General features: G+C 36.0%; 1 protein-coding gene across 1 annotated transcript in view; it reads left to right on the top strand.

Annotated features, from left to right (window-relative positions):
- Znf385d (zinc finger protein 385D) overlaps positions 1 to 25534 on the top strand; it is a 282504-nt gene that overhangs the window by 145637 nt on the left and 111333 nt on the right. Inside the window, exon 3 of the mRNA XM_027923176.2 lies at positions 22807 to 22917. Within this exon, the coding sequence (XP_027778977.1) occupies positions 22807 to 22917 (111 nt within the window). The remainder of the gene's footprint in view (positions 1 to 22806; positions 22918 to 25534) is intronic.

The raw sequence follows: 25534 nt of genomic DNA, 5'->3' as shown, positions 1-25534 counted from the left end.
GCATAAAGATAAAAGCAATGCAATTATTTAATTTTTTCATGGTGCATTTTTTAGAGGCTCATTCTAAATTTATTTCATTAGCTCTCTTTTGGCTTTTTAAAATGAAATATTTGTCTACAGATATATGCACTATACATGGAAATTGCAAAGCATAATATAAACACTACATGCCTCCTATTCAGCTTAAGAAATTGAGAGTGATCTATAACTTTTAAAAGAACTTATGCTTCCTGCCTCCCTGTCAGAAGTAATTAGAATAAAGAGTTATATTCATTATTCATGTTTTCTTTATTATTTAAAAATGTATCTAGGTATGAACCCCTAAGTAAAGGACTAGACAGTTGATTGATTTTTGGCATCGCAAAAAATGACCTAGTAATATGTATATAGAGAGAGTGAGCTTCTGATACTTATTTTTCTACTCATTTCTGCGTGTTTGTGATTCATCCATATTTACACATTTACCAGTACTTCATCTTTTATGCTGTATAGTTAGTTATATGAATAGACAATCGGGTATCGGTCTGCTCTGTGTAGGTGGATATCTGGATCTATGTTTTTGCCATATCATAGATTGCTATTAGCAACTTCACTTTGTGCTCAGTGGCATAAATTTCTGTAGGGTTATTACCTAGGAATGGAACACTGATGGATTATCCTATAGTACTAGGATCTTACCTTACATTTGAGGTTATCAAAAAGTGATACTATCCCTGGATATGTTAAGTTCTTTTTATTCTACTTATTCATGGTTAGTTAGTAATATTGCACATTTTTAAAATTTTGTTAGTTTGTTGGATGAACAATAGCATTCCAAAGTAACTTTGATTTTTTAAAAATAATTTCCCTGATTACTAATGTCAGTCTGTTTTTCTTTCTTTCTTTCTTTTGGCACCAGGGATTGAACTCAGGGACACTTGAGCATGGAGTGACATCCACAACCCTATTTTTTATTTTATTTAGAGACAGGTTCTCACTGAATTGCTAAGTGCCTTGCCATTGCTGAGGCTGGCTTTGAACTCGCAATCCTCCTGTCTCAGCCTCCTGAGCTGCTGGGATTACAGGTGTGCGCTACCACGCCCAGCTTAGTCTGTTTTTCTTCTGGTTATTGGCATCAACTTTTTCTTTGCTGTGGAATGTCCATTTCTTATTATGATTTTTTTCATACTGAATTGTTGGCATTCGTTATTTATGAATGATATTAATTCTTTCTCAGTTTAGGGACTTGTCTTTTTGTTAACTGTAAGTTTTCGTGAACAAATGTTCTGACTTTCAGTTGATTGAGCCTTAATTTTTTTTTTGTATTATGTAAACAATGTTTTCCTATCTTGAGGCCATTAAAATGTTTTGTCTGCTAAGTGAGATTTACCTTTCACAATTAAATCTGCAATGTATTGTGAATTGATTTTTATATATGACAATAGGTATAAAACTAACTTTATGCTGGGTGAGGTGGTACACACCTGTGACTTTAGTGACTCTGGAGGATGAGTCCAGAGGATTGGAAGTTTCAGGTCACCCTAAGCAACTTAGCGAGACCCTGTCACCAAATAAAATTTTAAAACGGCTAGGATGTAGCTCAGTGGTAAAGTGCCCCAGTACCAAAAAAGAAACACAATCAACTTCATTGTTTTTTGTAAGGGTAAAGCGTTTCTCCTTTCCTCAGTTGAGCTGTCTTTCCTTTCTCCTGAATGGGTGACATGTCTGCTTCCGCTACGCTCTTGACTCAGGGTCTTTGCACCTGCTTTTCCTCCTTCCTCAGGCTACAGCATCTCCGTCAGGATTTTTCTCTAAAGCCATTTTTCTCATTGAGGTGATACTTGACAATTTATATTAAAAACCCAAAGCATCCCTAAACTTTTACAATCCTCCTTCTCCACTGTATCTTTTTCCATCTATCTTATGAAGATTCGAATTTATATATGCTGTCTTGTTGGTTTATTGTATACTGTTGACACTATGATGTAAGCGCAATGAGGGAAGGAGCATTTTGTTACCTGGAACCCCAGAGTCTAGAAAAATGCCTAGCACATAATCAGCGATGAGCAATACACATTGAATGAGTGGATGCATGGACATATTACATTTTGAAAACAAATCTTCTTATGGGCTTTTGGTATTTTTCATTGTTCTATTTTGCTCTGTGTGAATACCCCTGCATGATCTATAGTTTATATTTAGACTTGAATTCTGATAGGGTATGCCTCTTCATGTTCTCGTTCTCTAAGGGTGGTTTGTATTTTCATAATAATTTCCTCTCTCATGTAAATTTTATTTGGAGACAGGGTCTCACTAAGTTGCTTAGGGCCTCGCTAAGTTGCTAAGGGTGACCTGAATTATCCTATCAAGTCCCATGTAGAACCCCTTGTTCTTTGGTTCCCACTATACTGAATTGGTTTATTTTGGAGAGAATGAAGGGACATTTGTTATTTAGAATGCTTCTATCCATAAATAGCATATCCTTTCACTTATTTAGTTCTTTCTTTTAATCTTTAAATATGTTTTACACATTATCTCTTTTAGGTTGTGCACTGCTTGGTAAATGCTTATTGTTCCTGAAGACATGGCTATGTTATTCAGCTTCTTCAATTAAATCAGGAAACCCTTATCTTTGAATATTGACACTATACATTCTAAAAATTAAATCATAAAAATAAATTTTGAAGTAAAGGTAAATTTTTTAGGGAAACCAATAACTGTAATTCATCAGAAATTTTTCATTTGGTTGTGAGAAAAAATTTTTTAAAGAAGATCCTAATTAAGCTACTGAGAAGACTTAAGGAGAAAAACACTTTGCTGCTAACTTACTGTGTTCTCCCATTATAAAGCCTTATGGTACCCCTACCCCATCCCCCCAAAATTCATTAGCTCTTCCATTGTGTTTCTGACTATGAATCTGCTTCACAGCAATTACCATAACATTGTGCTGTGTGGTAATTATATAGATCTGTCTTCCCCACTAGCTTGCACACTCCTGAACTTTATATTGTCTCTGTCTCCCCAGGCTCCATCATGGTGCCTACCATGGAGAGTGTAGATACAGTGATCTGTTAAAACTTGGCATCTACGGACTGAATAGAATCTACTTTCAGTAAAGTCTTCAGAAACTGCACAGAAATTAGCCTGTATGATTTTCTCTTTCCTCTGAATCCTCTGTCCATTTAGATACTGATATCTCATCCTCTTCTAGTTCTCTTCCGCCTCTCACCTCGTGGATTCCATGGTTACGTCTTTTCATCTGCCATCCAGGAGACATCAGTGCTGTGCTAGAAATCAGTGTTTAGTCCACTCTTTTCCATCTTTACTCAATGGCCTATACATAATCTGCAGGATTGTATTTTCAGTGATACCATGAATATTTTAATTTATAATGTCAACACTGAACAAACTTTTAAACTCTTAAACCTTATTTCCAATTCCCTACACATTTATTATATATCTCATAAAACCTGATGTTGGCACATAAAATTCAATAGGTTCCCAGTATAAATTCATTAATTTCCTTCTTCACCTACTATTCCAAAATTTCCTCTTCTTTTGGTCATGTGATGATCGATGTTGTTTTCACCCATTCAGTGACCCAAATGAGAAGAATCAGTTTTCCTTGGCCAACTTCAAACACATAATGCTACTAAACATCTCCCGCAGTCTTTCCTTGAATTTCCTATTGCTAACTGCCTGAATTGTGACCTGCTCAACTATTGCTGTCACCTACTGATTTTCTTCCTGGCTCCAGATTGAACTTCTTGCTTCACATATAATCTTGTCCTTTTTTTTTTCTTGTAAAATACAAATATTTTGTCCAATTTATTATTATTATTTTTTATAAAATACACATGTCTAAAAATGTGCTTTAGAACTGAATGTTTCTTATAGCTTAAAATTGCTCCAAAGATAAAAGTCCAAATTCATAAGCAAACCACACAGGACACTTGATGGACATGTCTCCATCTATCCCATGAGTTTTATCTCTTACACACACACTGGTCTCCATTCATAGCTAAATTTTAGGTGTGCACTTATATTTAATATTGTTTATGACTTTATTGTAGGTATCTGTTTTTTCATAAATTAGTGTATACTCATCCAACTCAAATGTCATCACTTATCCAAAGTAATCCAGGACACCCCAAACTGAGTAATCGATGGACTCATCTTCTCTGGTCTTATGGCAATTTGCTTACATCTTCATTTCAACACTGGCTAATGAGAACTTAAAGTTTATATGTGTGTTTCACCTTCCCAGAGCTCAGAACTATTTGTTTTTGGTTGCTTTACTGCCCCAGAGATTAGTTTGTACATCCATCCTTGAACAGACTTCAAAGAGATCCAGCAAACACTTGGTCCATCTGGTGAACACCCTCTCCTTCTTGTCCACCCTAATTGAATTCTTTGTTCTTACAATAGGACACATTTAGCCCCTTCCCTAAAACCTTACTAAGCTTCTCCATCTCCCCAAATTCTCTTTTACTTCATTATTTTCAGTTCTTTACCATTAATTTATCTGTTACTCAACAATCAACACAAAATAATTTAAATGGTTCTGTATTTCATCATGACCTTAAGCCTTGAAAATAACTACCTGAAGGTCCTATTGTTTATCCCACCTCTCAGTATCTGGTCCTCAGTATCTAGAGGGTGATGGTCTCAGAAATCCCAATATCCTTATGGATCCTGAACTTGACTGGTTCTTTTTCAAGCTTTGTGTGGTTTATCCTTTATCATTATCCCACTACTATTTTTCAAGATGAAAAAAAAAATTAGTAGGTGACTAATGCGTTTCAAATAATAAATCCAAAGAAAAGTAATCTTGGATTTATTATTTGAATAATATCTGGAAGGTCAACCCAGATCTGTCTACCTGAACATTTGTATTTCTGGGTACCTTACTTCTTTAAAACTAGTTTCGTCTCTCTATTTTCCATGCTCGGCTATCCATTCCAACCATCAATTTGAATCCTCTGTTGACTTGACTTGACTTCTGTATTTATATGATAAAGTACAAATGTTTATAGGAACTTTTGCCAGGCTGTGTCATGCAGTTCATGGTCTGTTCCTCTTGAATGTTTTTGGAATTGTTTGAAATTCAGCTGAGCAGCCCGACACTTAATCAGTGGTGTGTTTTCGTTAAGAGTTACCAACACAGCCCCAGAAGTGGCAGGCAGCCAGATTATTTTGTCAGGTAATTAGCAGCAATCTTCAGTACTACTTAGTAAGTACATTTTCTTTATTGTAATCCCTTTTATTTATTTATTTATTTATTTTTTAAAGCCGGGAATCCTTTACAAAATAAAATTGTTATCCAGGAAGATCTGGAGAATTAGTTTAGAAAGTTGACTTAAAATACAAAGTAAATTCAGCAACCAGGGAGGATGAATATGGATTTTTAGCTGTCATGTATTATTTTCATGATGGAAGGAATTACATATTCCAAGAAGAGGAAAAACAACTCTAAGAGTTCCCAGAAGATTTCAGAGGAAGCATCATGATCCTAAATCATGTGCTCACTGTTAAAATATTATTTAGAAGGACGATTATTTAAGTGGAATAGTTTTGTGACCAAATATGAGCCATGATAATCCTTTACCTGCGAATTTTAATTTATGGGGGTTAGATACTAAGATATTTTGGATGGATGAGTGTTCCTTTTTTTAGTAGCCAAGATTACTTTTCTTTGGATTTATTATTTGAAGCACATTTAGAAATACAGCTAGTTTTATTTCAAAATGACATGAAGATCATACATACACAATTCCTTTTCTCCAGAGATTTCTTTGAGATAAATGTAAGGAAATACAAAAAGGAGATGGAGCTCTAAGCAGGCAGAGGTGTTTTTGGTCCCCACAAGATGAAAGCTTTAAACATTTCTGGGAACCAGAGGGAGGATGGGAATGCCTGGGTGAGAAAAGTAGAGAAGAATATGAGGTCAGAACCCAGGAGGAAGTGTGGAATTAGGGTCTGTGGGTGGAATGATAGGTGAATAAACCAGAAAGCAGGAGAAATGTAGCCAGAACATGTAGGGACTGATCCAAAAGAGAAAAAGTTGTTTTATATTAAGATAAAAGTGCATTATTTGTAAAAAGCGAAGGCAAAAAAGAAAGTGTGGTTTATATTCAAGTCCAAAATAAGGGAGTTTCAAGAAGTTCATGGATAAAAAGAAAATATAAGCTACTTAGCACAAAAGCTAAAATGTTCTCTTTGGAATGAGCCAAGATTTGTAGTATTGGAGCCATAGAAGAATTCTCATCCTATCCCATTTCCAGGAAAAAGACAATGTTGACAAAGTCACAACAAAGGTGATATTATTTATTTTCAAGTTTTAGGGATACTCACCAACAGAGCCTGGATGCATAGGTTGCAGTTAGAATCCATGACCACTTGGCTGTGACCATTTGGACTTCATCATAGTTGATCCAAGATTCTAATTCAGTTCAACTGCATATTAGTTTCTTTTGAACAATTTATTATTTTAGAAAATTGTTAACATTTAAAAGTTTATGCATAGTTTAGAGATTTATAAGAATTAGAAATTGAGGAAAATGAAATATATAAAAAAAAATAACCATGTTATATTTGTGAAATAACAACAGCAAGTTCACATTGATAAAAATTTTGGAAGTTTACATAGAGGAGTATAGAAAGAAAAATAAAAGTGATAATGTATACAAGTTAAATCTTTATCTTTCTTAGTGTGCAGATGTTTAAATGTATTAGCATATTATATACAGTGATGATGTCAATTGTCGGGAAAAAACTCTCATAATAATAATGGTCATAATAAACACTATGTAAACATTTATCTTTGGGCTGAGAATTTTAGAGTGGAAAGTTTTCCTTTTCATTTGAACCTGTTTTGTACTATGTGATTTATTACCATGTGTGCATTATTTGATGAAGATAACAATAGAAGAGAAATTATAGTAGAAAACATTTCAATAGACATAATACAATATATATTGATTCCAATATATATAATACAGTATATTCCCTATGGGAGAAGACCTTCAAGTGCAAGGGAAATATAAAGTGTGCTAGGTAGTGTTCAAACTGAGAGAATAATTTCTTAAATCACTGGTTCTCGTGTTCATGTTCATGGGAAAGGATTTGGGATCTGCCAGCCTTTTTGTGTCAAGAGAAGAATGACTTAAATGGTTACCGTTTATGTTCTAGTTCATGCAGTTTATACTGTAGTTTATAGTGTATGTGGTAAGCCATAATAGTCCAGCAGCACTAAATGGTGGATATTTCAAAATATTTCCCATGTTATTTCTCCATGGTAGACACCAAAGGTGTCTGTACCTTCATGATTAGGAGAGGTTCGTAGGTAATGGGTCGCCTTTACCTGGAGTTCAGGTGGACTCCATCTTCAGAATTTCTTGACTTGCTAGACAATGTTGACTTCAACTTGCCCAATTCAGAACACTTTATTGACCACTTAGCCTTTATCATAACTGATTCAAGCTTTAATTCATTTCAACTTCATCTTAGTTCCTTTAACTTAAGTCCTTAAGAAAAGTGTGTGAGTAAAACACAAGGCTAGAGGAAAACAGGGAGAGAAGTGAAGGAGCACTTTAGCAACTCTTAGGAGACTAAAAATAATCTGCAGTGCAATGAAAGCGAGCCAGTGTTTGGAGATGCCTGTTCACTTCGCATTGTTCTGGTTGAGTTTTCTCTGTCAGTTATTGTCTTTGTTTTCTTAATGTGATTGCATTTCTGCCTGCTGGTGCGCCAACTCACAAGGCACCCAAGTGCACATCCAGATTTTAGATGAAATTCCAAAGTTCAGTTACCTGCTCACAAGTTGGGAATATGTGTGATTTTTAGGAAGAACACTGGATTTTAATCTGCCTGGATTTAAATCTTGGAGGTACCTGGTAATATATAAGTGACTGAAAAATCATTGACCCTGGCTATTACTCAGTTTCTATTTCTATAAAATGAGAATACTACTATATGCTTTATAGGTTATGGATTACTTTCCTAAAAGTTTGTTAGTGGAAAAGAAGATATTGGTTTCCTCAATGCAAATCTGTTAAGCAAGGAATGTGGTTCTATTACTAGGATTTTCACCTGTGTTTCCCAGGTATCCCCAAGGAGCACTTTGAACATTGCATGAATTTGCCTTGTTTGGGACTCTGGCTCTATACCTTAAATAAACTCACAGTTCATTTCCTGTGTACAGCTAGGGTTGCAAATAATCAGTTTAAATACATGGTACTTTAAAGATTATTAGTGTTGCTTTGTGGATATGCTGTTTATTTTAAATATATACATCCAAGCCCAAACACAGAAAACCCTAGATGACAAAAGGCTCTTCCACAAAGTTAAGCCATATAGCTTCCACCAAGAATTATATCTTGGACTAGCTTTTCCTCCTTAAAATGATTGACAGTCACTTGGGGTGGCTATTTTTGCATCTCTAATTACTTTCTTCAACAATAAATATTTATTGGGCACTCTCTGTGGTAAGGTACTTGTTTTTCAAAGACAAAACATATTACCTCTTGTGCAATTTAGGGAGAGAACTCTGAGCATGTTGAGTAGCTGGTGGTAAATGTCATGACAGAATATACAGGGTATGGCTAGGACTTACAGGAGAGGGATACAGCCCAGCCTACTCTGAAACTAGAAGGGTCCTCTTGAATTAGGAGGGGTGGATAGGAATTATACATGTAAAAAGTAAGTAATAGAGGTTTAATAAAGGTAAAAACCTTAGACCTAATGAGTCAGAAAACTACTCTGGATTATGCAAGGGGCTGCCAGCAGATCTTCATTAGTGAAGCAGAATGTTTGGGGCAAGGAGGAAGAAAAAAGTGAATTCAGAGATGGAGCTGGGCTCCTTCTAGAAGGCATCCTTTGCCCATAAGAAATGCCCCTGGGGCCAGAATTCCACATCACTGGTCAAAAGACATAGGTATATAGGCCATCCTCTATGGGGAGAGCTAGAACTGTAATTTGCAAATGAATACCTCATGCTAGGAGAAATAGAATATTTCAAGAAAATGTTCCATTCTAGCCTGAACACAGAACAAAGAAATTGATGCCAAATTTTACAAGTACTGAGAAACTTTCTCCAAGAAATTGGTGGATAAATGCTAGCATAAAAATGGGTGCATGAATTATATACTACAGATGCACATACAGACATATGCATTTGCATTTTTGAACAAAACATCAAACTAAGCAAAGATGTTTTGGCATCTGAATTGTGTATATGTATGTTATCAAAGAATTTCCATGCTTTAAGAAATGTAGATTTCCTACAGAGAAGGCATTTGTGTAAGAAGAGCCATTCCACCCATCAGTATACTTTATCAAAGGCAATGACCTAAACAATGAATCAAATATGCAGAGAAGCAAGAAAAAATGGACGATTTAAAACATTTTGATCACAATTTGTCTTTTTTAAATTTATTTTTTTTTCACAATTTATCTTTTATAAATCTAACTGAACAATTAAAACCAGAATTATTGTTTCTGGAGCTCCTACTAAGGTACCGTTACTTAATTATTCCATTGACTATAACTTTCCTTTCTGACAATTTAAAGATAATTTCTATGCAGACTGTTTAGTAAAGATCTGTGTTCAAGTGGTGCACAGCTTCTTTCATTTCTATTCTCATCTATCAGTTCCTTGAGTTTGTTTCTTCTTCCTAGACCCTTGAGGATCACAGAATTCTTTGAGGCTAAAACTGATCATGCTGGCAAGAGGGTCAGGAAAGGTATGGTCTTAGTGATCCCTTGATTGTTCAGACTTTCCAGTTCAGTCATATAAACAAGAAAACTGATTTTCATTTGCAGTTTTCCTTTGACCAAGAAATCTAAAATTAGTGCCTGAATAAAATTTTACCATGGTTCCTAGACTTCTATAATCCATTCCTTTTGGGAAGAGTTGAATTGTGTCTCTCAAAATCTTAACCCCTTGTCTATCAGAATGCAATCTTATCTAGAAGTAGGGTTATTTATTTATTTAGTAACTTACTAACATGCTTATTTTTGTTATTGGAAATTGAACCAAGAGCTTCATGCATCCTGGCAAACATTCTATCACTAAGCTACACCCCACCCCTTTTGATTTTGAGACAAGGTCTTGCTAAATTGCAGAGGCTGGCTTCAAACTTGTGATCCCCCTGCATCAGCCTCCCAAGTCACTGGGGTTATGGGTCTATGCCAGTGTGCTCTGCTGAAAGTAGGGTACTTTAGGGGAGATAAAGTTAAAATGAGATAATAGTCCAGTATGATTTTTGTCCTTAATAAAAGGAAAAATGTGCACACAGAGATGGAAATACAGGGGGGAAATACAATGTGAAGTCAAAGGAGTGGAGAGATGTGGCTGTAAGCCAAGGAATGCCAGAGGTGGCTGGCAAAACATCAGAAGACTGGGAAAAGGCAAGGAGGGAATCTCCACCACAGGGTTCAAGGGAACATGGCTTTGCCAACACCTTGATTTTAAATGTCAAGCCTTGTGAAGAACCTCCAGAATTGTGAGATAATTAGTATATTTTGTTTTAAGCCACAAAGTTTGTGGGGCTTTGTTTTAGCAAAACTGAAAAACTAGTACACAGTTCAAAGTTGTCTTTTTTTTTTTTTTAATGAGCATTAAAGGCTAATTACCAGATGACGTTTACATTCTAATTTATTTAAAGCCCAATCTAAATAAATAATAACTCCATAACTCTAACATTATGGTGATTTTGTAAAAGAAAGTAAACAATAGAAACATAGAAAAGACTTATTTTAGAATAAGAGAAAAATCTTTAAAATTCATCCATCTCAATGAATGTGTTGTCTTTACCTTTACTTTCACTTTAGTGCACAGCAGATTTCAGATCCTGGCCCACATTTCAGTGACCTACCCAGGACCCAGGTGGATTTGTGGACTCATGATTCTGTTGGTGATAGGATGGATTTATGGAATAGATTCTCTTACTCATTCAGTAACACCATATTCTTTGGAACATTTCATCTAAATGGAGTAACAACTCTGGAGGTTTTGGGTTTGATTAACTTAGAACTTATTCTGAGACCAATACTGAAGACTATTGAGACCCTTGACTTGTCATATAAACAGACAGTGTAGACCTTCATTGCCTTAAAGGAGATTTTTGCAAAGTCCTCAAGAAACAGGATTTTGTTCAAAACCTTTGACTCAAAAAAAAAAAAAAAAAAAAAAAAAAAAACCAACAAAAACAACAACAACAACTGTGTACATAGATAATAAGACTTTGAAAGTATCTATTTGAACTCTGGAGTCTACACCACAAGAACTATGAGGACAATCAGGCAACTTTCTTTCTTAAAAAGAAAAGATAACTTTTGTTAAAAAAAAGTCTTATTGCTGTATTATTGAATAAGGGAACCCATTATTAGAATGAAATAACCTTTATTTCAGTTTTCTCAGATTTTTTTTTATTCTAGAATGCAGCTTTTTCATTGGTAAGATGAGAAAGTATCAATGAAGTTTAAATACATACTTGAGTACTCACTCGATCCCACAGAAAGGAATGAGGACACAGGAGATCTGAACATAGGTGAAATATTGTCTCTACCCACTGGAATTTCCACCCAGAGATGATTTCTAAGGTTGTGTCCAAGGCCCAAATGATACACTGTGTTGGTAATGACTCTGTGTCTCATTAAAAATCTTGGAGTGCAGGTATCTCTAGGAATTCTATGGCAAGGACATACTATATTGATTAAACATAATTTGCATAAACATATAAATGATTCTAAGATAAATAATGTGTTAGGATGTGCCGAAGCTCATTCTTCCTTTGAACTTGCTGTGGTTGACTTTATGAATCTGCTTATAGAACACTAAGGGACATAGCTATGGCAGAAAACTACCGATAATGAAATTTTTCTTGCATTTGGACATGTTTCAAGTACTTGGAAAATGTGCCTTTGCTCATTTGAGTTCAATCATTGGTTTTCTGAACAAAATCATCTTTCCTTAACTGATCAAGGGCCCACTATGTGTAGCAACCTATGTTTAAGAAGATATGTTATAGGAAACAAAGATCTGATTTTGATACCTGGAGTGTAGATGACATTGCTCTGTTGCTTAGATGACGATATGTGGATTCTGCTTGGTGGCTTGTAGGTAGAGATCCCATTCTCAGAATTGCTATTTTGCATCCAGTGTTATATTGTGGAGTCATTGCCATATGCCTTTGCTTCTAGTAAGCTCTCTCTACCTCCTTAGCCTAAGGTTTCTTGGTGAACACAGGTTTTCCCACTGCTACTGTTAACACTGTTCTTAGACTGATATTGTTTTGGTATCAGCCTTTGGTGTGGTGTTCCATTCATTTAGCAACACAGTCAACAGATATCTAGCCCTTGGTAAGTGTGAACTACAATGCCAGGAACAAAACAGTGAGAGCCAACCCTCCCTTGATGTTGCACTGTTAGGAGAGACAAGTCAAGAGACATCTTCAGGTGGCATGGTGGAATGACATAGGTGGGAGGACCTAGCTCAGTTGAAGGTGGTCAGGTAAGAGTTCTGCAAGAAGATTCGTCTTGAGACTTGAATGCCAAGGGACGAGGGGCAAGAAAGTGTGTGGCTGGAGACTGTCCAGTTAGAGGAAGTGGAATGTGCAAGAGGCTTGAAGCAAAGCTTCCATTAAAAAATTGGCTTTTCCCCTTCATGTATGTATGTGATTTATACATGTCCTATTTTCTACTTAAGTTTATCCAGTCATTAGATTGGGCTTGAGCTCACAAGTGAGGTTGGTGGAAATGGCCTTTTCCTTGCTGAATGAATGTGTTTGTTAAATAAACTTAGACATGTCATTGCTGCTGGGCCAGAAGCACAGGGCCCATGAGACTTGGTGTGTACATTCATTAGACACCACCTTGTTGTGCAGAGCTGTGTCTTGTTCTTGGTTGACTGGTATTCCCATTGAATATCCTGCCAATGCAAATCCCACTGCAGAGAGAATAAAAGCATCTTCCCAAATTATTTTGCCTCATGATTGATACTGAATGATTGACATGCTCCTTTTAGATGTAAAATTGTTCTTTGTGTGATAAATAATATAACAAAAACCCACATTCATGTTATTCAGAATTTTATAATTGTTAATATTTTTGTCATTTTTACTTCTAGTTGTTCTACGTGTTTTTTAAAAATGAAACATGGATGTAGCTATAGACCTCTTTAGCTACTGCACTAGTCCTAATCTTAGAATCCACAAATGCAATAATTATTAGGAACTGGTAATACACCATTCCTAGCATAATAATTCTCATACTTTTATATGTAAATGCACTTTTTATACTTTTAAATGCACATCCATAATTTATGAAATTTTAGTATGTGTGATTATTACTGGTTTTTCTTTATAAAATATTTCAAACGTGCAGAAATAGAAGAGGGTAATAAATAGCTACATGTCTATCACTTAATTCCCCAACCGCTTTACCCTCAAAATCTTTCATTTTGAAGCAGATCCCAGTTGTAGTATCACTTCCATTGTACCTATTTCACTTATTTTTTCCAAATGATAATGAGTTTTAAAACATAACTATTTATCACCATCAAAAACTAAAATATAATACCTTATTATGAAAATCTAGTTTTACATTTTTCTAATTTGTCTTCTAAATATTTATTGTACACTTCGTTAGTATCAGGATCCCCAGAAACCTCAAGTTTTGGAGTTGGTTAGAATATTATTTTTAAGTATATTTAAAGTTATATATCTTCTTCCAACTAATTTTTAGTGGTTTATTAATTGAAAAAATCTTGTCATTTGTTCTGTAGTTCCCCACAGTTGGAATTTCCTGAGCTTATTTATGTAGAGAATTTTAACTTATCTTCGTGTTCTTCTCTTTCCTGCAAGCAGATCATTATACCTGGAGTTTTGGTCACATACAGGTTTGACCCTTTTTGACAGGACGTCCTCCTGGGTGGTATGGCCCTTCCTCAGGAGATGCCTGCTCTCTGGTCTCTTTCTGTTCTTGAGCAGTAATCGATGGTCATTGCCTAGATACATTATTTCTTTGGTGAAATGTTCCTGGCCTGATTTCCTGCTCTATTTTTTTCGTTTCGTGTATGTGATTATTTTAGTGTCTGTGGTCACCTTATAGATATTCTTCCACATCTTGTTTTTCATTTCTCTGAGCTGGCAAACAAATACTTGTAACTTCTGTATGGTAGTCTATCTTACTGAGTTTTGACCATGCATTATCTCTTCTATGGTGGGCTGGAAATTTTTTGGTTTTCAGTTGTGTCTTTGCTCACACAGACAAAAACTGCAGGGAATCTTCTTGTGATCCCTGGCTACCGATAAGCCAGAGTGTCTCCCAAAGCTCATGGTTTAGGTCATATGTTAGGTTCATTTTCAGTGTCCCCAGGTGCTGTCGAATTGTTCCCACTTCTCCCAAGTCCTTGTCTTTACCTAGTGTTGTCAGTTTTATTTTGCCAACTGTCTGAATAAAAACTACGTCCTTGTTTTTTAAAGTTCATTTTTTTTCCAGTAACCAGTACATTTACATTTTACTGCTCATTCATGTCTTCTCCTCTACAAGATTTTTTATAGTAAGCACTGACCATTTATTTTGTCATTGATATATGTATCATATATGTAGTATATGGCGGGATACCAGGGATTGAACTCAGGGGCACACTCAACCGCGGAGCCACATCTCCAGCCCTATTTTGTATTTTATTTAGAGACAGGGTCTCACTGAGTTGCTTAGCACCTCAATTTTGCTGAGGCTGGCTTTGAACTCAAAATCCTTCTGTCTCAGTCTCCCTAGCTTCTGGGATTACAGGCGTGCACCACCGTGCCTTGCGGGCAGTATTTATCTTTTACGTGGTGATTTCTGAAATACCTCTGAATATCCAGAGCACATGATCTTTGATTTATTTAGATGCTAAAAACAGTTTCATCTTGTTTAAGTAAATTTACCTTTTTTATCTGCTCATAAAAGGAAATAGAGCACAGTAGTTAAGATTACTTGTGGCAAGTTAGGATTCTTGGGAGTTCACTCACAGTGCTGGAAGTGCCTAGTTGATAAATCCTAATCCAGTTACCTTCATGTCTCTGTGCTTGAAACTCTCATATGCAAAAAGAGATTCAAATCAGTAACCAGCTCCCAGGGATGTTGTGGAGACTTAATGAGTTATGGCACAGAGGGCACACAGGACAGGGCCTCACACATGCAAGGGCCTGGTGGAAGTTAGCTATCATTATTTTCTCCACATATAATGTGAACTTTAATTTAGTTGAGTTCATTCATCTCTTTCTAGAAAGTTGTGAATCACCTGGGCCCTTTGAGCCATCTGTCTACTCTTTCTACATTTCTACTGCTAAAAGGGAATGGTGGTGGTGATTGCTGTCATTGCTATGAAGTAACAGTAACAGAATCAGCTTCATTAATGAGTTCTTTCTGTGTCCCAGACACACTGGCTCCATAAGCTCTCAACAGAATTTATCAACGACAGCCCAGAAGTGGTCATCATCACCCCCTTGTAGAGTTGGGGAAACAGAGAGAAAGGTTAAAAATAGAAGGACTAGCTAGTAAATCTAGAGAGAGATTATATATTTTTTATTTTGGGGGGGTGGTTACGGGGATTTGAAATCAGGGGCACTCAGCCACTGAGCCACATCCCCAGCCCTATTTTGTATTTTATTTAGAGACAGGGTCTCACGGAGTTGCTTAGCATCTGCCGTTGCTGAGGCTGGCTTTGAACTCACAATTCTGTCTCAGTCTCGGAGCCTCTGGGGTTACAGGCATGTGCCACTGTACCTGGCTTGAGAGATTTTACACTACAGCTTTAGAGGAAAGAAAAAGGGTTATATTTAGTATCTCAGATGACCTTGGCCAGAACCTAGGACTAGAAGGTAGTGAGTTGGCTTCTTATACCCTTTCTGCTCCCAGCTCTTCATCTCTGTGGCCATCAGTGGCCTTACCAATAGAATGAAAATATGATCACTGAGATTCCGCCCAGCTGTAAGATGCCATGGTTCTCAGGGAGCTATACACATATGGATGAAGAATCTTCATGGTACTGTTTAAAATTGGGACAACCTAAACATCTGACACCAGGAAGTAGTTAAGTGAACTGAGGTACAATCATTTAGGGAAACGGCATGCCATGATTTCATGGATAAAGATGAAAACCAGAGTTAGGTAAAAATGTCATTTTTATATATTATTAAGTAAAAAGGAAATCTATTTTCTGTGTTGTGCTTACAGCTGTGTAAAGTTATACACTTGAAGGCACAAAAATGTATGACCATTTATAATAAAGAATCTTGAGCCACTCACGGTGGTGCATGCCTATAATCCCAGAGATTTGGGAGGCAGAGGATCACAGGTTTGAAGCCAGCCTCAGCAACTTAGTGTGACTGAAAGCAATCTGTGAGACCCTGTCTCAAAATAAAAAAATAAAAAGAGATGGGAATGTGGCTCTGTAGTTAGATGCCCCGGGGTTTAATCCCTGGTACCAAAAAAAAAAAAAAGAATCTGGCTCATTTTGGTCCTCAGTTCCTGAGAGATAACCTCTAACACTTGGAATTTTATAAATAACAGGAGTGTCTTTTTTTTTCCTTTGTGGTGAACTGCTTGTTTCATATCTGAGCTTATACTAATGAGGTGACTCTAGATGAGGTCTTGTCACTAGAAAGACTAACCATGTGAATAGAGACTCAGGCCCTGAGTCAGGCAATAGCAGCCAAATCCTCAGGGAGTGAGGGGGGTGCTGGGTTGATTGATTGAGTCCATTCAAGTGTCCAGTGATTCTGTCCATTGTGTCTACATAGAAAACCCCAACAAAAAACTCTGGGCAGCAAGACTTGCAAGAATTTTCTGGTTTGGAAGGTTTAGGGAGAATGACCTTCCTAATTCTACAAGGAGAAAACCTGGAAACTCTGCATTTGGGATCTTGAGAGTGCTTGTCCTGTGGGTCTGTTTGTTTGACTAGTTCTGATGTGTATCCTTTATAATAAAACTACTCCTTAAGTTTTGAGGTCTGCAAGTCATCTAGCAAGTTGTTCAAACTGCCTGAGACATTAGAACCTCCAAATTTGGGTCCGGTTTGTCAGAAGTGCAGGTGGCTTGGGGACTCCTAAACTTGTGGTTGGCATCTGAGGTGGGGACAGCCTTATTGAGGAATATGCCCTTCACCGGTAGAATGTACACTAACTCTTGGTAGTTAGTGCCAGAAGTACATTGTATTATTGCAACACATATTTTGGACACCTCTTTGACACTGGCTGTTAAAACTTCACCTATGCATATTTTATAATATAGGAATTTAATTCCTGGAAATTTATCTCCAGGAAATGACTGCTGTACCCCAACAAACACATGTTCAGAAATATTTATAGTAATTTATTCATAAAGATTCAAACAGGAAACATCCCACAGGTCCATAAATAATAAAATTGGCAAACAGTTGTTTTATGATCATACAGTGGAATACTAAAGAGCAGTGAAAATGAACAAATTACTTGAAGACACCATGTTGAATAAAAGAAACTAGACAGAAAATACATATTATATAATGTACATTTTTATGAAGCACAAAAGCAAGCAAAAATAATATATGGTAAAAATCTCATATTGATGATTTTGGCTAGAGAGTGTAGTCTGGCCAGGAAAAGGATGAGACATCCTCTAAGATACTGGAAATTCTCTCTCTCTATTGAGATGCTGACCATATTGGAGTATGCATATATATTTTTTTTAATGTTGACAAATGATATTCTTAGCAGTTTTGCATTTTCTTATAAGTTACGTATCCATTTAAAAAGATAACAAAAATTGTAAGTTTCTCAAAAGGACAAATTTGTGTAAGAGTGAGATTTGAAATGTTTTCATTAGTATTTCCTAGTGTGTTAATATAAGTAATATAAATACAAATTTTACTTATTGGAAGGTGATATAGTCAATAATCAGGCTCTGCTCAGTGTCACTCAGTACAAGAGAGTTGCAAATATCCTCACATACCTGTATTTGGCAAGTTATCAAACCTGTATATGGGTTACAAGGTCCTGCAAATTTGTAGCCGTAATATATCTCGCAGAGTTTGATCATAGCACCCAAGAGAGTTTAGGTGGATTGTGCAGCATGGGAGGCTCTTAAGTGTGAGATTGCTCTGCCCCTTATTAGTTGTGTGATATTCAGCAAGGGACAAAAAGAGCTCCTCAGTCAGTCACAATAGAAATAATGCTTATAAACATCAAACACACAGTAAGTGTCTGTAAGTGTAACCTTTAGAATTATTGGTACTAGCCATTATTATATAGAAATATCAGCTGGAAGAGACAACCTTTACAATTCTGGATTTCTAAATTTCCTGGCATTTAAGTTCTTATTCTTAGATTTAAAGACTGAAAGACCACAATAATGATAGGATGGAGAAAGAGAGGGTGTCTCCTAGAGCACAAAGTGCAAACTCAGGGTTAAGGTACCTCCTCTCCAAAAATGCAACAGGAACCTTAGAGAAGGAACTCCAGAGCTGAACCCCTGAGATGTGCCCCTTGCCTGCTCATTTATAAATCCATTTAGCAGAATGCCCAGAGGGGAAGTGGTGAAAACCTCAGCCTCTGATAGAAATGCAAAGGTCCTTAAGCCTGAAATGAAGAAAAACATATTCATTTTGGCTTTAAATAAGGCCATAGGCTGAGTTTGAAATTGAATTTTAGTCTTGAGTTTGGGTGGGCATATCAGTCGGTAGTGTACCATTCTTTGCTTTTGTTTTGAGAAGGTGGAAGGTGGATTCAGATATTCAACCCTGTAAAATATCCCAATTTTGAAATCAGACAAATATGTCATAAAATACCATATTGATTTTTGCCATTTCTTTAGCTTTCAATGCAGTTTCAAACTATAGTAGAATGTGGCTGAAGATTTGTATGTATCCTGATTTCTATGTGTTATAATTTTAGTGTCTTTACACCCAAGCCTTTATTTTTTATTTGCATTTTTTAAAATGACTTTTCTTTTTCACAGGTCACTATTTTCTAAATTGCCTGTATAGAAAAAAAAAAACATGCTGAATTTTAAAACAAACAGAAGAGCAAACTAATATATATATTGGCTACATATTATTTTATAAGCTAAATTAAAGCAATTTTATTTTAGGGTATCTCATATTTTAATATTGTTGTGCACTGTGAATCTCTGGGCTAGTATTTTAATTTTCTACAACTTGTTTGATCCAAGAACCCCTCATACACTGGCCTCTATTAAGGCTGATTTTGCAGAAAACCTGATAACAATACATGCACATATTTGTGAGAGATTATTGTTTTAACAGAACAGATCTATTGGTTTGTGGAGAGAAAAATCAACATATGACTTTCTTTTAAGCAGAAAGTTTATAATGGTAAAGAATTATAACTTTAAGTTAAATGATCTAAATGGCTGTGTATATATCTGTAGATTGAATAATAGATAATATTTTTACTAGTATAGCATGTGATATCATCTAATTCAATATTAAACAATGACTAGTATTTAGACCTTTATAATTACTCATTGTAATTTGTTATATATGTGTATATATTAACACATACAGTAGAGATTATTGTTTACTTTTATTATTAAAGGTGTTAACTTTTATAATCTTGTTGCATTAGATTCTAAAATGATGAAAGATAATTACTTTTGGTGATGTAGTTGCAGTTTGTGAAATCCATCTTCAAAGTATAATTCTGTTAAGTGTTGTTTTTTTTTCCCCCTTAAGTATACCGGGAAATAAAATTGTCTCCAAAGAATAATACACCACTTTGCATTTTGAAATCTGATTTTATAGCCACCGTGATCAGAACATCATTCAATTCAAACAAAAGAATTTAATCTAGAGAATATGTCACATTTGCATGAAGTGTCTAGTTCCAAAATACCTCCTACACAGTTTTGGATTGAATATAATCGCAAACGCAGCTTCCCCAGTGTTATCAAAAGACCAAAATAATACCCTGCTCACCAATATATGATAAAAATTGGCAATGGGTATTTTCAGAGTGTATCTTTGATATAAATATTGCAGTACATTTATATTTCAAAGCATCATTATGAGACTTTAATATTTCTTAATGAGTTGTAGGCATGATTCACCTGATCCTCTAAAAGAAAAGGGCTTTGTTTGTACACAGAACACACCCAACAGGACCATATGAGAACTTCTCCAAGGTGGTGTCCTCTTTCTGCCTTTAATTTTTCCTTCTGCTAATGGCTTAAGGGTTAATCATTTCTGAGGTTGTCATAGGGAGGAGGATGGGAGCTGTTGAGACCATCTCATCTATTTATACACTTGCATAACTACTGTCTCACACTTTGTGCATTGTTAATTTTTATTGGGTGGAAACAGGAATGAGGTGGAGTTGAGGAAAGTTTGGAAGCGAGGCTGGGATGGGAAAGTTGGCAGTAGGTTTCCCTGTAGCTGGACCATGCTAAGGGAAAAGGATACTGTAATTTTAAACTGATTTTTCAAAGTTTAGATGACAATCCTGGACAGAATTTAAAAGGTGAGTTTAGATTTCAAGTTTGTTAAACACTTGAAAAGATCATAGAAGTTAATGCAAAATATCCAAATGCGCATCATCTGGAAAATCTACAAACACTGTGATCTATTGGTACACAGGGAATACCACTCAGCAATAAAAAGAAACCCACTACTGAGACACGCAACAACACAGGTGAACTTTACAAGCATTAGACCGAATGAAGGATGCTAGACACAGTGACAATAAACTGTTTGATGCCATTTATATAGAGTTAGAGTAAACAAAACTCTAGTGACAAGCAAGCCTACCAGTGGCCTTGGGCCGGAAGTAGAAGACAGATTGACCTCAGAGTGGAAGGGGAGAACTGTTTCATTACCTAGAAATGTTCTCTCTGATAATTTTTGTGACTGAAGGCATTTATCATATCCCATCAGCTTGTACCCTTAATATTGGTGAATCTTATTATGTATATAAATATTTAAAGATACCTAATTTCAGCTGATTCAGAAGACAGTATGGTAGAATTCAGCAGTAAGGGAGGGGGGAATCCTATTATTTGTATATACCTGGAAGTGACTAGAAATGACTAGAAATGACAGGGGGCAGTCTGAGTTTCATCTAGAATCCGGGAAAGTATTGACATGAGATGATAAATTCAAAGGGGAGGTGGCCAATAAAAATGATCAGACCCATGAGTTCTCGGTCATTCTAACTGCTTCCCACCTGGAAGGCACTTAATAAATGCTGACTGCTATTATTTTTTTTTGTTGTTGTTGTTGCTGTTGTTTAGAAGTGTGCATCAAAAGTACCTAATGAGGAGATGGGAATACAGAAGAGACAGAAACTTTTTTCTCCCTATCCTTAGAGGGAGCCTGGGAGCCAACTAGTTCCAGTGACTGGAAATACACAAAACCCAGTGAAATTTATTGATGTCCTATTTAGAGGAATTAATGAACTTAATGTGGAACACAAGCTAAATATTCGACATCATTTTTCAGACACCTTCTTAGCTTTTTAATGTATGACAAGTCATTTCTGGGCTGTCTCAAGTCTTGGTAAGGACTCTTATCATAGCTTTGAAAATTTAATAAAAAAGTTCCTAAGTTTGTAAGGTTTCAACAGAAGTCATGGAATAAATAAATAGATAGATAGTCAGTTGGACAGATGGACAGAATTTGAATAATTTTGAATTGTTTTAGGCCATATGTGAAATGGGTAGGTTGTCAACAATGACTATAGGACTGTGAGGCTGATGCAACCTTTTTCTTCACATGGCTTACAATGTATAAAACATAGTAGTCAACATCTATTCGTGTCTTAATGCACACAGAATGGATTGTGTTAAGTAAATTTCATGAATTATCACATTTACACCTCATCAAAAACTTTGAGAAGCTGAAATAGGAGGTTCACCAGTTAGAGCCCCAGCCTAGGCAACATAGCAAGGCCCTGTCTCAAAATAAAAAATAAAAAGGAGTAGGGATATAGCTCAGTGGTAGAGAAACCATGAGTTCAATCCCCAGTAACCATGATAAGAAAAAAGAAAAAGAGAGGATCAAAGATATTGCAGAAAAATTAAGAAGCAAGTCAGAATTTTGATGTGGCTGTAACTATTGAGAATCCTGCACGTGAACCCTAAGACAGAGTGTATTGAATGGACATTAAGTTTTATCAGAAGTGGATTTCTGATATTAGGTTTTGTTGTTGCTTGTCCTATCTTGGGATGGAATGGAGAGAGAGAACAGACATCTGACCAAAGCTCTGTAAACCACCAAATTAAGTTCATAGGATATCAGAATATATTAGAAGGTCAATAAATGATTGCTGAATGACTTAAATAACAACTTCATATGTGTCAATTCTTGAAAAATAGATTTGTATGCTATATGTTTAGAAGCTAAAAGATTCCAAGCATAGCATAAGGTTAAAGTTGACTAATAATGTATATTTAATTTCACAGTTGCTCAACTAATCAAGTCTGTTTTGAAGTCCATTTAGGGGCAATGGTATAGGTTACTGGCATTAGCAAGAACTCGTTTTGATAAACCTTCAATTATACTTAAGGACTGTCTAACTGCAACAATTCTTAATCCTAAATGAGAAAAGCACTTAGTATGCAGACTCTAATGGGTACATTTTTCATTTCCTTATCATACTGAGCTTCAGGCTTATTGTTATCTCTTTTCCACGAAAGTAGAAATGCCTTTTCTTAGAATAAAAATGGTCTTTATAATGTGAACAGTAGATGGAAGCTGTACAGCTTGGCTCTTTAATAAAATAGGCAACATTCCAATGGAACTGACAAGCTTTATTTCTATTTGTTGTATTTTTCTCATTACAGATGGACCCGATTCAGAAAGCTGTAATAAATCATACATTCGGGGTTCCTCTTCCTCATCGAAGAAAGCAAATCATATCATGCAACATTTGCCAGTTGAGATTTAATTCCGATGTAAGTTTATCATTTAGTATTCACTAAAAAAGAAATGTATTATGCAGTTCTAATCTTCCAGGAGAAAATATTTTTTAAACATTTTTCTCCAGTAACTGAGCGTGTCAAAATCCAAAGATGACATTTAACTCCATATATGCCTTAATTTGGGGGTTCATTATATTTGGTTATTGACTATAGAAAAATCACACATGAACAGTCTTATATACTTGCTTTGGAATGCTAAATGAAGATAGTAGGTTTGTTTTGGGAGAATAGTCAATGGACCAATGACATGTTCAATAGATTATACTTCAGAAATAAGATAGGTACCAAAACATTTCAAGGCCAAGATTTTATTTGTAAACTCTATTAGCCTACCATGGAGGCCCCCAATTCCAGGTCAATTCTGCATTCTGGATTATATTTTTTAGAGCTCTCTGGTTAGTATCCTAGGAATATTAGCAATTTAACAGGGAATCCTAAAGACCTCAAATCACTAAAGCCCCCCAAAATAAAATGTACGTAGAGAACATGATAGAAGGGAAACATCTATGAACTGGAACAGTGATTTGCAAGTTATTCACATCATTTTGATGATAACAATTTTGCTAAGATTCACACCTTTTGATAAGAACCAGGTGAATTCTGGGTCCATCACAGTGATACTAATTTTTGACTTGTGGCCAGTATGAAAAGCCTTTATGACCACCTTTGTACCCCCAAACCTGCTTTGGTGTGCAGTTGGTTCTGTGAAATGCAGAAGAGACAAGGGAATGTTAGTCTGCAAGGAATGGGAGTTGGGTGCCATTCAGACCATAGGCAAATGCAAGACCCCACACTTTAAAAATGGATCCCCTGTCACCTTGCCCTAAGTTGATAGACAGTGTGGAGATGCCCAGATAGATCAGGATGCTGAAGTATATTAAACCTACCAATATTTAATCTCCATAGCCAAATGGTTCTTTTAGATGCTCAGGTGATGAGATAGAATATGAGATAATCAGGTAGAGGAAATAGACGTAGCATTTAAAAAGTGGCTCATTTCTTCTATGAGAGCATTTTATTCTATATAAGGATTGCTATTGTCTTACTCAAATCTACTAGTGCAATCAAAACATTCCTGCTGTTGGCTTTAGAAAGAGAAGATTGCTTCCATAGCACCTGTCTTAGTCCATTTGGGCTGTTATCACCAACTATAAACTGCAGAAATTATTTCTCATAGTTTTAGGTAGGTCCAAGATGAAAGTGCTGGCAATTGGTGTCTGGCAAGGGCCTGCTGCCTGGTTAGAGATGGTGCATTTTCACTGTATTCTCAAATGTTGGAGAGGTGAAGGAGGTTTTTTGAGCCTATTTATAGAGGCACCAGTCTTATTTGTGAGGGTTCTGCCCTGGTGACCTAATCATTTCCTCAATAGCCCACCTTCTAATATTATCACCTTGGAGGTTAGGATTTGAACATATGAGTTTTATTTATAATAAGTGAACATTATAAACAAGAATGTTATATAACATAAGAAATATAAACACATTCTTACCTTATTTCCTTGAAAATAAGGAGTGGCAACTTCTTTTGCTAATGAAATGTCAAGGTGGCATAGGGCTTGAAATGTATTTATTAGGGACAATGGGTTTCTGTTCTCATGACTTTGCTTTTGGGTCTGTTTGGCATATGGCTAAATTTTCCTTTAATCACAAAACTTGAATGACTGGTCAAGGTATTCAGGAGATTGTACTAATCAGTTTGAGTCATAATTCCTTCAAAAATGCACACGGACACACCACTGTTACATATTACAGCCTTGACCCTTGACTGCATAGTCACGCTATGTATCGCTGCTATAAGACATTACTCAGTGTCTTGAAACAACACAAATTTATTACCTTGTAGTTCTGGAGGTGATAAGTCTGAAACAGAGCCCAGTGATAAAATCAGGGTGTTGACAGGGTTTGTTTCTTCTGGAGACTCTAGGTGAGAATCCAGGACCTTTGTTTCTGTCTTCCTGAGGCTACATGCATTCCTTGGCTTGTAACCCCTCCCATATCCAAGACAGCAATGGCAGAGTCCACCCTCACCTGTCATCATTGTGCCTCTCACACTTCTGCCTCTATTTTCCACATTTACAGACCTTTGTGATCAAATTGGGCCCACCCGGATGATGAAGGGTAATTTTCCAATTTAAAATTCATCTGATTAGCAACCCCAGTTTGATCTGCTAACCTAACCCACTCCTTATCCCATAATATATCCTATTCGTAGATGGGGAAGTCATTATTCTGCCTGCCACAGATATTTTATTTAGATGTTTGAGTTAGATTTGAACTGAACGTCATGACCACTTGAATTTGTCGGGAAATTACCCAGCCCAGTTTCTTTGGACTATATTATTCTGGACATATATGAATTAATCATCTGTACGTTTTTCTTTATCTTGAAACTTGGGTATAAATTCACGATGGAGTGCTAATTTTTAAAGTTATGGCATTATTTATTTTTCAGTAAAAAGAACCAATGTTGACTTTTTCAATGACTAGCAGCATCTTAACTGTTTTTCAAAGAAGACATGATCATTATGAAATTAAGATATAAGAGTAGAAACTCTCTTAGAGACTTAAAAAAAGCCCTGGTATCATCATT

Source organism: Marmota flaviventris, chromosome 1, assembly GCF_047511675.1.
Source record: "Marmota flaviventris isolate mMarFla1 chromosome 1, mMarFla1.hap1, whole genome shotgun sequence".
NCBI lineage: Eukaryota > Metazoa > Chordata > Mammalia > Rodentia > Sciuridae > Marmota > Marmota flaviventris.
Note: the sequence above shows the minus strand (reverse complement) of the source record. Positions and strands in the feature narration are given on the sequence as shown.